This window comes from Ranitomeya variabilis, chromosome 7 (genome assembly GCF_051348905.1).
Source record: "Ranitomeya variabilis isolate aRanVar5 chromosome 7, aRanVar5.hap1, whole genome shotgun sequence".
Classification (NCBI taxonomy): domain Eukaryota; kingdom Metazoa; phylum Chordata; class Amphibia; order Anura; family Dendrobatidae; genus Ranitomeya; species Ranitomeya variabilis.
Genome location: NC_135238.1, coordinates 76359968 through 76374510, shown reverse-complemented (window position 1 = coordinate 76374510; position 14543 = coordinate 76359968). Strand labels below are relative to the sequence as shown.

The window sequence follows — 14543 nt, the reverse complement described above, 5'->3', positions numbered from 1 at the left end:
TTTTTGACGATAGTCTAATTTAGTGAGCTGCAGCCGTATGTGTAATGTAACGTGCTCCTCCGCCTCACTGCACGCTCCACAGTAGTGAGGGGATAAGCACGGAGCGTCTGTAGTGAGGCCCTCACCCGCTCACCGGAGCCTCCGCGCTACAGTACACAGGGACTGAGGTGACCGGCGCTGCCGGAGCGGGGAGCGGGGGCCTCACAGGAGCAGCTCCACTGACGGCTCAGGAAGAGTCCGGCACACCCACAGCGCTCACGTGACGTGACACGGACACGACGTGAGTAGCCAATCAGCAGGAGGGGATGTGGCTATGTCGGCTGGTACTAGTCCGTGCTGTACAGAGGATGGCTGGGCTGAGCGCTGCGCTATTGGCGGGGTGCACGGTTGCGGCGGCTCTGCTCCTGTCCGGGGCCGGCTTCCCCTGTGTCCTGTCCGCGGTGATGCTGGCCGGCGCTCTGCTGTGTGTCGCCGTCCTGTTTCCCGCCAGTCCGTCCCATGTGTGTGTGCTGGTGCTGGGAGACCTGGGCCGCAGCCCGCGGATGACGTATCATGCCCTGTCACTGGTCAGAAACGGCTTCACTGTGACCCTCGCCGGCTTCCGTGGTGAGACAGCTGAGCTGCGCCTCGGCTTGTGTTGTAGTGATGAACCGGCGTGTCACGTGCCTGCCTGTACTACGGGGTGACAGGTCCCTGCACACAGGGGCAGCAGGCAGGGCTGCTGTGACCCTAAACTGTCACGTGGTGGAGGGCTGCATCATTGTGCATCAAAATCACAGGAGGCCTCTTTCACACTTGCGTTATCAGGCGTACGTCGCAATGCGTCGTTTTGGAGAAAAAAGCGCATCCTGCAAAGTTGCCCGGAGGGTGCGTTTTTTCTCCATACACTTGCATTAGCGACGGATTGCCACACGTCGCATCGGCCGTGTTTTGGCGGACCGTAGGCACAAAAAAGTTCCATGTAATGTTTTTTTGTGCGTCCCGTCCGCCATTTTCAACAGCACATGCGCGGCTGAAACTCCGCCCCCTCCTCCCCGGACTGCAGAACGGGCAGCGGATGCGTTGTAAGACTGCATCCACTGCCCACGTCTTGCAGTTATTTCACAGGTTCCGTCGGCCCAACGCAAGTATGAAAGTAGCCTAATAGTGAAAGGGATCCGCATATTAAAGGGGTTGTCTGGGGAGAGCTTATCTGACCACAGAATTGGTGATTATTGATTGGTGGGGGTCTCGTCACTGGGGTCGGGGCTGATCTTCAGGATAGGGTATGGAGAGTTGGGTCTAATTGGATGGGTTGGGCCTCCAGTGTGGAGGTGGTGTACATGCCCAACTGTGGCTCCATGATGCCCTGTGGAGCTGCTGAGAGCTGCTTTTGACTCTTTCTAGTTGCCCCATAGAGAATAATTAGAGCTGCAGGGGCCAGTCTGACAAAGGAATCCAGCAGTCTGAAACCCCCTCCCACCCCGGACCCAGCAGTCTGAAACCCCTCCCGCCCCGGACCCAGCAGTCTGAAACCCCTCCCACCCCGGATCCAGCAGTCTGAAACCCTCCCACCCCGGATCCAGCAGTCTGAAACCCCCCCTCCGGCCCCGGATCCAGCAGTCTGAAACCCCCTCCCCCGCCCCGGATCCAGCAGTCTGAAACACACCCCCCCCCCCCCGCCCCGGATCCAGCAGTCTGAAACCCCCCCTCCCGCCCCGGATCCAGCAGTCTGAAACCCCCCCTCCCGCCCCGGATCCAGCAGTCTGAAACCCCCCCCCCCTCCCGCCCCGGATCCAGCAGTCTGAAACCCCCCCCCCCCTCCCGCCCCGGATCCAGCAGTCTGAAACCCCCCCCCCCCTCCCGCCCCGGATCCAGCAGTCTGAACCCCCCCCCCCCCCCCGATCCAGCAGTCTGAAACCCCCCCCCCCTCCCGCCCCAGATCCAGCAGTCTGAAACCCCCCCTCCCGCCCTGGATCCAGCAGTCTGAACCCCCCCCCTCCCGCCCCAGATCCAGCAGTCTGAACCCCCCCCTCCCGCCCTGGATCCAGCAGTCTGAACCCCCCCCCCCTCCCGCCCCAGATCCAGCAGTCTGAACCCCCCCCTCCCGCCCCAGATCCAGCAGTCTGAACCCCCCCCCCTCCCGCCCCAGATCCAGCAGTCTGAACCCCCCCCTCCCGCCCCAGATCCAGCAGTCTGAACCCCCTCCCGCCCCAGATCCAGCAGTCTGAACCCCCCCCTCCCGCCCTGGATCCAGCAGTCTGAACCCCCCCCCTCCCGCCCCAGATCCAGCAGTCTGAACCCCTCCCGCCCCAGATCCAGCAGTCTGAACCCCCCCCTCCCGCCCCAGATCCAGCAGTCTGAACCCCCCCCTCCCTCCCCAGATCCAGCAGTCTGAACCCCCCCCCCTCCCGCCCCAGATCCAGCAGTCTGAACCCCCTCCCCCTCCCGCCCCAGATCCAGCAGTCTGAACCCCCCCCTCCCGCCCTGGATCCAGCAGTCTGAACCCCCCCCCCCTCCCGCCCCAGATCCAGCAGTCTGAACCCCTCCCGCCCCAGATCCAGCAGTCTGAACCCCCCCCTCCCGCCCCAGATCCAGCAGTCTGAACCCCCCCCTCCCTCCCCAGATCCAGCAGTCTGAACCCCCCCCCCTCCCGCCCCAGATCCAGCAGTCTGAACCCCCCCCTCCCGCCCCAGATCCAGCAGTCTGAAACCCCCCCCCTCCCGCCCCGGATCCAGCAGTCTGAACCCCCCCCCCCTCCCGCCCCGGATCCAGCAGTCTGAAACACCCCCGCCCCGGATCCAGCAGTCTGAACCCCCCCCCCCCTCCCGCCCCGGATCCAGCAGTCTGAAACACCCCCCCCCTCCCACCCCGGATCCAGCAGTCTGAAACCCCCCCCCCTCCCACCCCGGATCCAGCAGTCTGAAATCCCGCCCCGGATCCAGCAGCCTGAAACCCCCCCCCCCCACCCCCCCCCTCCCGCCCCGGATCCAGCAGTCTGAACCGCCCCGGATCCAGCAGTCTGAACCCCCCCCCCCCCCCTCCCGCCCCGGATCCAGCAGTCTGAACCCCCCCCCCCCCCTCCCGCCCCGGATCCAGCAGTCTGAACCCCCCCCCCCTCCCGCCCCGGATCCAGCAGTCTGAACCCCCCCCCCCTCCCGCCCCGGATCCAGCAGTCTGAAACCCCCCCCCCCCCTCCCGCCCCGGATCCAGCAGTCTGAAACCCCCCCCCTCCCGCCCCGGATCCAGCAGTCTGAAACCCCCCCCCCCCTCCCGCCCCGGATCCAGCAGTCTGAAACCCCCCCCCCCTTCCCGCCCCGGATCCAGCAGTCTGAAACCCCCCCCCCTCCCGCCCCGGATCCAGCAGTCTGAAACCCCCCCCCCTCCCGCCCCGGATCCAGCAGTCTGAACCCCCCCCCCCCCCCCCCCGATCCAGCAGTCTGAAACCCCCCCCCCTCCCGCCCCAGATCCAGCAGTCTGAAACCCCCCCTCCCGCCCTGGATCCAGCAGTCTGAACCCCCCCCCTCCCGCCCCGGATCCAGCAGTCTGAACCCCCCCCTCCCGCCCTGGATCCAGCAGTCTGAACCCCCCCCCCTCCCGCCCCAGATCCAGCAGTCTGAACCCCCCCCCTCCCGCCCCAGATCCAGCAGTCTGAACCCCCCCCCTCCCGCCCCAGATCCAGCAGTCTGAACCCCCCCCTCCCGCCCCAGATCCAGCAGTCTGAACCCCCTCCCCCTCCCGCCCCAGATCCAGCAGTCTGAACCCCCCCCTCCCGCCCTGGATCCAGCAGTCTGAACCCCCCCCCCCTCCCGCCCCAGATCCAGCAGTCTGAACCCCTCCCGCCCCAGATCCAGCAGTCTGAACCCCCCCTCCCGCCCCAGATCCAGCAGTCTGAACCCCCCCCTCCCTCCCCAGATCCAGCAGTCTGAACCCCCCCCCTCCCGCCCCAGATCCAGCAGTCTGAACCCCCCCCCCCTCCCGCCCCAGATCCAGCAGTCTGAACCCCCCCCTCCCGCCCCGGATCCAGCAGTCTGAACCCCCCCCTCCCGCCCCAGATCCAGCAGTCTGAACCCCCTCCCCCTCCCGCCCCAGATCCAGCAGTCTGAACCCCCCCTCCCGCCCTGGATCCAGCAGTCTGAACCCCCCCCCCTCCCGCCCCAGATCCAGCAGTCTGAACCCCCCCCCCTCCCGCCCCAGATCCAGCAGTCTGAACCCCCCCCTCCCGCCCCAGATCCAGCAGTCTGAACCCCCCCCTCCCGCCCCAGATCCAGCAGTCTGAACCCCCCCCTCCCTCCCCAGATCCAGCAGTCTGAACCCCCCCCCCTCCCGCCCCAGATCCAGCAGTCTGAACCCCCCCCCTCCCGCCCCAGATCCAGCAGTCTGAACCCCCCCCCCCTCCCGCCCCAGATCCAGCAGTCTGAACCCCCCCCCTCCCGCCCCGGATCCAGCAGTCTGAACCCCCCCCCCCTCCCGCCCCGGATCCAGCAGTCTGAAACACCCCCGCCCCGGATCCAGCAGTCTGAACCCCCCCCCCCTCCCGCCCCGGATCCAGCAGTCTGAAACCCCCCCCCCTCCCACCCCGGATCCAGCAGTCTGAAACCCCCCCCCCTCCCACCCCGGATCCAGCAGTCTGAAATCCCGCCCCGGATCCAGCAGCCTGAAACCCAAAGCCCCCCCCCCCCCCCCCCCATCCCGCCCCGGATCCAGCAGTCTGAACCGCCCCGGATCCAGCAGTCTGAACCCCCCCCCCCCCTCCCGCCCCGGATCCAGCAGTCTGAACCCCCCCCCCCCTCCCGCCCCGGATCCAGCAGTCTGAACCCCCCCCCCCCTCCCGCCCCGGATCCAGCAGTCTGAACCCCCCCCCCCCTCCCGCCCCGGATCCAGCAGTCTGAAACCCCCCCCCCCCTCCCGCCCCGGATCCAGCAGTCTGAAACCCCCCCCCTCCCGCCCCGGATCCAGCAGTCTGAAACCCCCCCCCCTCCCGCCCCGGATCCAGCAGTCTGAAACCCCCCCCCCCCTTCCCGCCCCGGATCCAGCAGTCTGAAACCCCCCCCCCTCCCGCCCCGGATCCAGCAGTCTGAAACCCCCCCCCTCCCGCCCCGGATCCAGCAGTCTGAACCCCCCCTCCCGCCCCGGATCCAGCAGTCTGGGAGAGTGATAAGAGGGCCTGTCGGCACGGGATGACTGTCCAAACTAAATACCGCTGCTTTGTGAGTCATGATGGGACCAATCACTTAAATTCACCTTCCCACCTTATTGTTTTCCCTCAATATCCATCCCCCTCTTCTTTGACAGATCTGGCTTCATAGGGTCGCAGATGGATGAAAACCAAGCAGATGGGAAGGTATATAAAAATGATTGCCTCCGCCATGAGGCACCGAGCGCCTTTGCTTGGTAGGAGCAGTCATTCTGTGCTCAGAATCCCTTTAAGGCCACAATCACACATGCCTAAAAAAAAATTCCATATAGGACACCCATATAGTTCGCAGCAAATAAGGCTAGCGCTATAGTAGAAGAATGCATGTGCAGAAAAAAATATTCCATAGATCGATCTATAGATGAACGCTACAAAAACTCCTCATGAGGAATCGTAGATGCCATAATGTCAAGCGTCATATGTGTGAGGTTATAGACCATACAGGCACAATAAGTCCTAATGATAAACCTCATGGGAGGATGAGAGCCTGATGTCCTAGAATGTACCTGGGAGTATCTGATAAGACACAGAGTAGGGAGAGAGGTGCCTGATGCTTGTAGAGCGGAGCAGACCAAGCTATAAAGTGTGTAAGAGCTCAATGGTCGTGGTCAGTAGACATGAGTGAATATCGTCGCCTCCCTCGTTGTCCGGCAAGCCATAGCGCTTACTGAAGAAGCTGCAGCGGGAACCCGGCTACCTGGAGCGCTCCCGATAATCAGGTGTCTGGTACCACAGCTGCATGTGTCGCGGCTGTGACAGGACACAACACACAGGCTCTGCATGCATGTGCTGTGCATGTCACACAAGCGGTGACACATGCAGCTGCGGCACCGGACAGCTGATCAGCCGGCGCGCTCCATGTATCCGGGATCCCGCTGCAGCTTCTTCGGTAAGCGCTATAGCTAGCTGAATAAGGAGCGAGCCGATGATATTCACTCACGTCTAGTGGTCAGTAACGGGTCCAGGTGAATCATTTACAGTAACTGCAGGCAGAATACACTGTGCACGTTGTAGGTAACAGGATGGTCATTTTTTCCCTTCTCTATCTTGATAGAAACCGAGCCTCACAGAGACGTCTTGAACAATCCGAAAATAAAAATTCATCAGCTGACCGACTTCAAGGTGCTAAGAGGTCAGTGTCGTCGGAGGTTTCATTTATTTGGCTTCATTCGCGCTTCTGTGTTTCATTATTGTTTCCGTTGGGTTTAATGGGACTATCCATGTTATCTTCATTTTAACCAATGTGTCGGGAACATGGCGCTGTGGCAGTATGGAAGTGTGACCGCTCCTCACTGTACACAGCTCCTGTTGTAAAAATGGCTCCTGATGTAGGAGCATGTGACCAGACCTGACCATCAGCCTGCTCCAGTAAGATGTATATGAATATATGTCACACAGTACACCTCAAATAATTTGCAAATAAATCACATTCCCATTATATAAACCTGTATGTGTAAAGAAAGTATACAGAAATTTGATATGCGACACCCAGGTGCACTGTGTAACAATCGCTGTGGAAACCACAGCAAAAACCAGACTATAGCCAGAACAATTCAGTAAGGGTCAAAAGAACCAGATAAAATACCAGGACATGGACTTATCGAAATATAATTTTATTATTGTGCGTGACAATGGTTACAAAGATATATTAAAATTACATAAATCCATAAATATAAAATAATATATGAACATTAAATTTAATATTAAATTTAAAAGCTACAAAAAATGCGCGGCACCAGGAAGATCAGGATGAAGGAGTAAAATTACTACTCCTAAATCCAGCCCCACTAAAATAACAGGAGATCTTAGATTACGCTAACCCCATGTAGTTGGAAATTTCTCTGCTAAATCCAACTCAATAAAAAATAAAAAATAGTAAAAAAGTGCATAAGTGCCAAATCCAGATGAGAGTGACTTAGCCAAGTCCAACTCAATAAAAAACAATGTAAAAGTGCACAAGTGCCAAATCCAGATTAAAGTGACCAAATATGATTTTAAGTTAATACCAATCACTGCATAAAGTGACAAAGTGCACAAAGTGTAAATAGCGCAAAAATTTATCCACACAGTGCGTAATAAAGTGCCAATACACGTTGGAGATAGCTAGCTATAGAAAAAAGGGGGGGTGTGAGCGGTTATATATTAGTCTATACCTGCGGGGGCTGAATCCTGGACCTGCGCTTCTCCCGACGCGCGTTTCGGATTAAATATGTCCTTCTTCAGGGGGAGTGAATCTGGATTTGGCACTTGTGCACTTTTACATTGTTTTTTATTGAGTTGGACTTGGCTAAGTCACTCTCATCTGGATTTGGCACTTATGCACTTTTTTACTATTTTTTATTTTTTATTGAGTTGGATTTAGCAGAGAAATTTCCAATTACATGGGGTTAGCGTAATCTAAGATCTCCTGTTATTTTAGTGGGGCTGGATTTAGGAGTAGTAATTTTACTCCTTCATCCTGATCTTCCTGGTGCCGCGCATTTTTTGTAGCTTTTAAATTTAATATTAAATTTAATGTTCATATATTATTTTATATTTATGGATTTATGTAATTTTAATATATCTTTGTAACCATTGTCACGCACAATAATAAAATTATATTTCGATAAGTCCATGTCCTGGTATTTTATCTGGTTCTTTTGACCCTTACTGAATTGTTCTGGCTATAGTCTGCTCCAGTAAGAAAGCATTCTCTGTGTGCGGTGACTTTCTATTGGAGGACACTGCTGGACTGCTCTGGTCACATGCTTCTCCATTAGCAGCTATTTTGATATTATTATTATTATTACTAGATGGTGGCCCGATTCTAACGCATCGAGTATTCTAGAATATGTATAGTAGTATATAGCACAGCCCACGTAGTATATAGCACAGCCCACGTAGTATATAGCACAGCCCACGTAGTATATAGCACAGCCCACGTAGTATATAGCATAGCCCACGTAGTATATAGCACAGCCCACGTAGTATATAGCAATATGGGCACCATATCCCTGTTAAAAAAAAAAAAAAAAAAAAAAAAAAGAATTAAAATGAAAAATAGTTATATACTCACCTTCTGGCGGCCCCCGGATCCAGCCCAGGCCTTTAGCGATGCTCCTCGCGACGCTTCGGTCCCAAGAATGCATTGCAGCAATAACACATGATGATGTAGCAGTCTCGCGAGACCGCTACGTCATCTCCAATCGTTACCGCAATGCATTACTGGGACCGGAGCGTCGCGAGGAGCGGGAAAGGCGCCGGAAGGTGAGAATATAATGATTTTTTATTTTGTTTTATTATTTTTAACATTAGATCTTTTTACTATTGATACTGCATAGGCAGCATCAATAGTAAAAAGTTGGTCACACAGGGTTAATAGCAGCGTTAACAGGCTGCGTTACACCGCGTTATGCCGCGGTGTAAAGCAGTCCGTTTAATGGACTGCTAAACCGCTATGGAGGCACTGACTGGGGAGTAGGGAGAGGGCGCTGACTGGAGGGGAGTAGGGAAGGGCGAATTCGGCCGGACTGTGCCCGTCGCTGATCGGTCGTGACCAATCAGCGACGCGGGATTTCCGTTACAGACAAACAGGCGGAAGTGACCCTTAGACAATTATCTATCTATCTATCTATCTATAGATATTTATTGATGAGTGGATGTACTCTGATGAGGTGTTCTCAGCATGCTCATCTGCTGACCGAGTGTTTTCGGCGTGCTCGAATAATATGATATGTTCGAGTTCCTGCGGCTGCATGTCTCACCCGCTGTGCGACAACCACAACGCATGCAGGGATTACCTAACAAACATTCTGTCGAACATATTTTTCGACCACGCCAAAGACTATCTTTGTCCGAGCATGCTGAGATAATGCTTTTACGAGCACCTTCACTCATCACTAATAATGATTAAATAGGAATTATTTTCTAACATTTCAGTAAAACAATTTTATATGGGGAAAAAAGGCCCTGGTTCATCAAAGCTTTTATTGCCAGAAATCTGGTGTAAAATTTTTGAAAAGTGGCAAAAATGTAGCAACTTTTGGTGTTTTTGTACCATTTTCACACCGAGAAGCTAGGTAAGTTTTGTGTTTTAAAGACTACAAAAAACCTTTTAATTTCTGGAAAAAGCAAATGCCTACAAAAACAACACGTATGGTATTGCTGCATTTGTCGTAATGATCTGTACATAAAACTATTTTATTGTTATCACATGATGACCACTGTGATAAAAGATAATATGTAATTTTATTCTATACCACACGTTTCCTCACAAATTAAATAAAAAGTGATCAAAAAGTTATACTCACAGTTCTGGGTGCAAATGTGCACCGAGCCTTGCTGCGACGTTTCGGAGGCAGAATAAAAAAATCAACAACATGTGAAGAATTGGTTTTATTTATTTTTTATGCCATTCTTCGTGCGGTATAAGTGATTAGGCGACTTTATTCTTCGGGTCGGTGCAATTACAGCGATACCATATGTTTGGCAGCTGTCACATAAGACGCTTTTTATTGTAAAAACTAGTTTTTGCATCACCACATTTTGAGAGCTATAATTTTTCCATATTTTGGCCCACAGAGTCATGTGAGGTCTTGTTTATTGCCAAATGAACAAAAACCAGCAAATCAAGATTTTTTTTTTTTTTTTTAAATTTGGGTGGGGGGATTATACTGTTCCGCGTGTGGTAAAATTGATAAAGCAGTTTTATTCTTCGGGTTAGTACGATTACAGCAATATATCATTTATATCATATTTTTATGTTTTGTCGCTTTTACACAATAAAAACTATTTTATATAAAAAAAATAATTATTTTTGCATCGCTTTATTCTGAGAGCTTTAACTTTTTTATTTTTCTGGTGATGGAGCTATATTGCGGCTTGTTTTTTTTTTTGTGGGACAAGATGACGTTTTCAGCGGTACCATGGTTATTTATATCCCTCTTTTTGATCGTGTTTTATTCCACTTTTTGTTCGGCGGTATGATGATAATGCATTGTTTTTTACCTTATTTATTTTTTTATGGTGTTCACTAAAGGAGTTAACTAGTGAGACAGCGGGGATACCAAATATGTCTACTTTTATTGTTTATATTTTTCTTTCATACAAATATTCATTTATAGATACAATATCTTTTTTTTTCCAAGTATTTTTTACAATCATTTAAAAATGTTTTACATTTTTTTACATTTTTTTACTTTGTCCCACTATGGGACTATTATTTTTTGCAGGCTGATTGCTTCTATAGCATGGGGATGTAGTAGTATCCCCATGCTGCAGAAACTGTCGGCTCTGCACTGACAGACAAACTTGCTCATCATGCACTAGGCATGATCAGCAACTTTCCTAGCTCTAGTGACCCGGATGTTGCTATAACGACATCGCGTCACCATGGCAGCAATCTGGACCCCCACGTCATGCTGCGGGGTCTCTGATCCAAAGGCTGTCAGCCTTCTACCAGCTCCAGCAATGCTGCGATTGCTTTTGATCGCAGCATTTAGGGGGTTAAAGTTCCGGGAGTGGGGTGTGACCGCTCCTGGCACTTAGTGCCGGGTGTCATCTGTCAGAATCCGCTGACACCCGGTGGCGATCGCCCACGCACTCCTCGTGTGTGCGAGCGATTGCCATACAGTAATGATACGTCCCTGGTCTGATAGTCCCATGGCACAGGGACGTATTATAACGACAAGTGTCAGAAAGAGGTTAATCAATATCTCACTGGACGCAAGAATAATTTCCAATATTTTGAGAAGTCCGAGTTTCATAGTACACTTCTTTTTTTAATCCATCTCGCGAAATTAAAATTAGTAAAATAACTTTCTTTGCAAAATCTCCAGTTTTACTCAAATGAGTTTATGCAAAATTGAATACACCCAACATCCATACCTACTACACCTGGTATTTTGTATGACCGCCATGGTTTTTAAGGACAGCACCAAGGCATGGAATAAATAAGTTGGCGACATTTTGCAACATTTATCAATTTCCAGTCCTCAAGAGCAACGTCTTCTAGAGCCTGGATGATGGATTGAGAGTGATGGACAACTTGTCTCTTCAGAATTCGCCATAGGTGTTCGATTGGGTTCAGATCAGGAGACACTTGGCCCCTGAATCACTTCTTCAGAAATGAAACAATTCTACCAAGGGCACAGAGTGATGGTAACATCTTCTCTATAGGGGTACGTGCCTACGATCAGGAATAGCAGCGCTTTGGACGTAGTGCAATCGCGCTGCGTTCTAAATGCTGCGTTGTACAGTACAAGCACAATGAATGGGATTTATAGAAATCCCATGCCTACTGTGGTTTTTTTTAACGCTGCGTAATCTCACCTGCGGTGCTGGTTTATAAGTTGCAGCATGTCAATTTCTGCGGCGGGGACACTGCAATGACAGCTGTTATCTTTCATATTGTACATCTGGTTTCCATGGAGCTTGGCCGCTAAGCCTGCCCAGTCCCTGCTCAAGTGTGGGCAGTAGTTGCATTCTAGGAAAGGAGTTAACTCTTAACATACCAGTCATCTCTCTCTGGCCCATTAGCTGCTCACCTCTCTTCCCCTCCCTATCAGCTCTTGACAAGCTGCAATTATAAATCTTGATAAATCACAAACCCCTCATCTTCCAGAACAGGTCTCCTGATTTGGCATTTTCTGTCCTGAGCTGTGTTCTTGTTATCTCTATGTATAAATACAGTGGTAGCAGGATAAACTCTGAACAAATACTGAGAGCAGAGCATGTTACAGCAGAACTAGAGCAGTATTTTAAAGGTCTACTAATACTGCAGCTCTGCTAATCACCAGAACTGTCACTGAAGGAGGAGTGCCAGCCCTGCCAGAAACCAGTAAGTAGGGAGACAGCATGGATCTGAGCGGCTCAAGAGACAACTTGACAATACCCCTTTAAGGCTTGATCATTGTACACTGCTCAAAAAAATAAAGGGAACACTAAAATCTCACATCCTAGATATCACTGAATGAAATATTCCAGTTGTAAATCTTTATTCATTACATAGTGGAATGTGTTGAGAACAATAAAACCTAAAATGATCAACCTAAATCACAATTAATATCCCTCAGAGGTCTGGAGTTGTAATGATACTCAAAATCAAAGTGGAAAATTAAGTTACAGGTGATCCAACTTCAGTGGAAATGCCTCAAGACAAGGAAATGATGCTCAGTAGTGTGTGTGGCCTCCCTGTGCCTGTATGACCTCCCCATCCCCTGGGCATGCTCCTGATGAGGCGGCAGAAGGTCTCCTGAGGGATCTCCTCCCAGACCTGGACTAAAGCATCCGCTAACTCCTGGACAGTCTGTGGTGCAACATGACGTTGGTGGATGGTGCGAGACATGATGTCCCAGATGTGTTCAATCGGATTCAGGTCTGTGGAACGGGCGGCCAGTCCATAGCTTCAATGCCTTCATCTTGCAGGAACTGCTGACCCTCCAGCCACATGAGGTCTGGCATTGTCCTGCATTAGGAGGAACCTAGGGCCAACTGCACCAGCATATGGTCTCACAAGGGATCTGAGGATCTCATCTCGGAACCTAATGGCAGTCAGGCTACCTCTGGCAAGCACATGGAGGGCTGTGCGGCCCTCCAAAGAAATGCCACCCCACACCATTACTGACCCACTGCCAAACCGGTCATGCTGAAGGATGTTGCAGGCAGCAGATCGCTCTCTGTCACGTCTGTCACGTGTTCAGTGTGAATCTGCTTTCATCTGTGAAGAGCACAGGGTGCAAGTGGCGAATTTGCCAATATGGATGTTCTGTGGCAAATGCCAAGTGTCCTGCATGGTGTTGGGTTGTGAGCACAACCCCCATCTATGGACGTCGGGCACTCAGACCATCCTCATGGAATCGTTTTCTAAGCGTTTGTGCAGACACATGCACATTTGTGGCCTACTGGAGGTCATTTTGCAGGGCTCTGGCAGTGCTCTTCCTGTTCCTCCTTGCACAAAGGCTGAGGTAGCGGTCCTGCTGCTGGGTTGTTGCCCTCCTACGGCTCCCTCCACATCTCCTGGTGTACTGGCCTGTCTCCTGATAGTGCCTCCAGCCTCTGGACACTACGCTGACAGACACAGCAAACCTTCTTGCCACAGCTCGCATTGATGTGCCATCCTGAATGAGCTGAACTACCTGAGCCACTTGGGTGGGTTGTAGAGTCCGTCTCATGCTACCACGAGTGTGAAAGCACAACCAACATTCAAAAGTGGCCAAAACATCAGCCAGAAAGCATTGGTACTGAGATGTGGTCTGTGGTCCCCACCTGCAGAACCGCTCCTTTTTGAGTGTGTCTTGATAATTGCAGATCATTTCCATCTGTTGTCTATTCATTCCATTTGCACAACAGCATGTGAAATTGATTGTCAAACAGTGTTGCTTCCTAAGTGGACAGTTTGATTTCACACAAGTTTGATTTACTTGGAGTTATATTCTGTTGTTTAAGTGTTCCCTTTATTTTTTTGAGCAGTGTAATTTAGTCAAATCTTAAACAGAGTAAATTAAAACACATTTTCCATTTTTCTTCAGTTGGACCAAGACTACTTCGATATGTCCTCAAGGTTACTGTGCAGGCGGTTCAGCTCTTTTGGGAGCTTTTGAAGATGGATGCCCCATACTTTATCCTTCTTCAGGTACGGAGGGGAATACATTTAGCTGGAATGTTTGGAATTTTGTCACTCCTGTCTTTCTGGACTACAGACTGCAGGAGAGGTCAAATGGATGAGAATAACACATCCAACGCAGGGATTCTGTCTGCAGACATTTGCTATGTAGTAAGAGAGTAGCATTATGTAGGGGCAGAGACCCTGATTCTAGTAATGCATTAATTACTGGGCTGTGATGCTTTTTCAATAAAGTTAGTACTTTGCAGGAGATTCGCTACAGTACTAGGTGTCTCGTACCTACTAGTCAACTGCTCTGTATAACCCCGCCCCCACCACTGATTGGCAGATTTCTGTGTAAACTGTACATTGACAGCTGCTAATCAGTCTTAGGGGCGGAGTTATACAGAGCAGTTGACTAGTAGGCATGAGACACGCAATCCTGTAGTGATAATCTCCTGTTGATTAAACACTAATTTTCTTGAAACAGCAGCGCACATCCCAGTAAATGATGTATCACTGGAATCAGGCTCTCTGCTCCTACATCACACTTCTCTCAGACTACATAACAAGAACCGGGTGACAGATTCCCTTTAAAAGGGACCTGTCACCGGAATGAGCATGTTAAACTGGCGAAATCATGAAATAGTAGCTGCAGAGAATAAAGCGTTTTTATTGCTTCATTTGTCTTGGATAGTAATTACTGACAAGCGCAAGAGCTATTTATTCGTTTGCCTAAGGAGCTTGGGTATGCACTGAGTATCGCGGGTGCTCGAATGACATGTT

The 14543-nt window shown here is 51.4% G+C and overlaps 1 protein-coding gene across 1 annotated transcript in view; it reads left to right on the top strand.

Annotated features, from left to right (window-relative positions):
* Positions 1-297: 297 nt before the first annotated feature.
* The window catches only part of ALG1 (ALG1 chitobiosyldiphosphodolichol beta-mannosyltransferase), a 59860-nt gene continuing 45614 nt past the window's right edge, over positions 298-14543 (top strand). The window contains exons 1-3 of the mRNA XM_077275279.1: positions 298-606; positions 6231-6308; positions 13684-13787. Of these exons, the coding sequence (XP_077131394.1) occupies positions 306-606; positions 6231-6308; positions 13684-13787 (483 nt within the window). The 5' untranslated portion in view covers positions 298-305. The remainder of the gene's footprint in view (positions 607-6230; positions 6309-13683; positions 13788-14543) is intronic.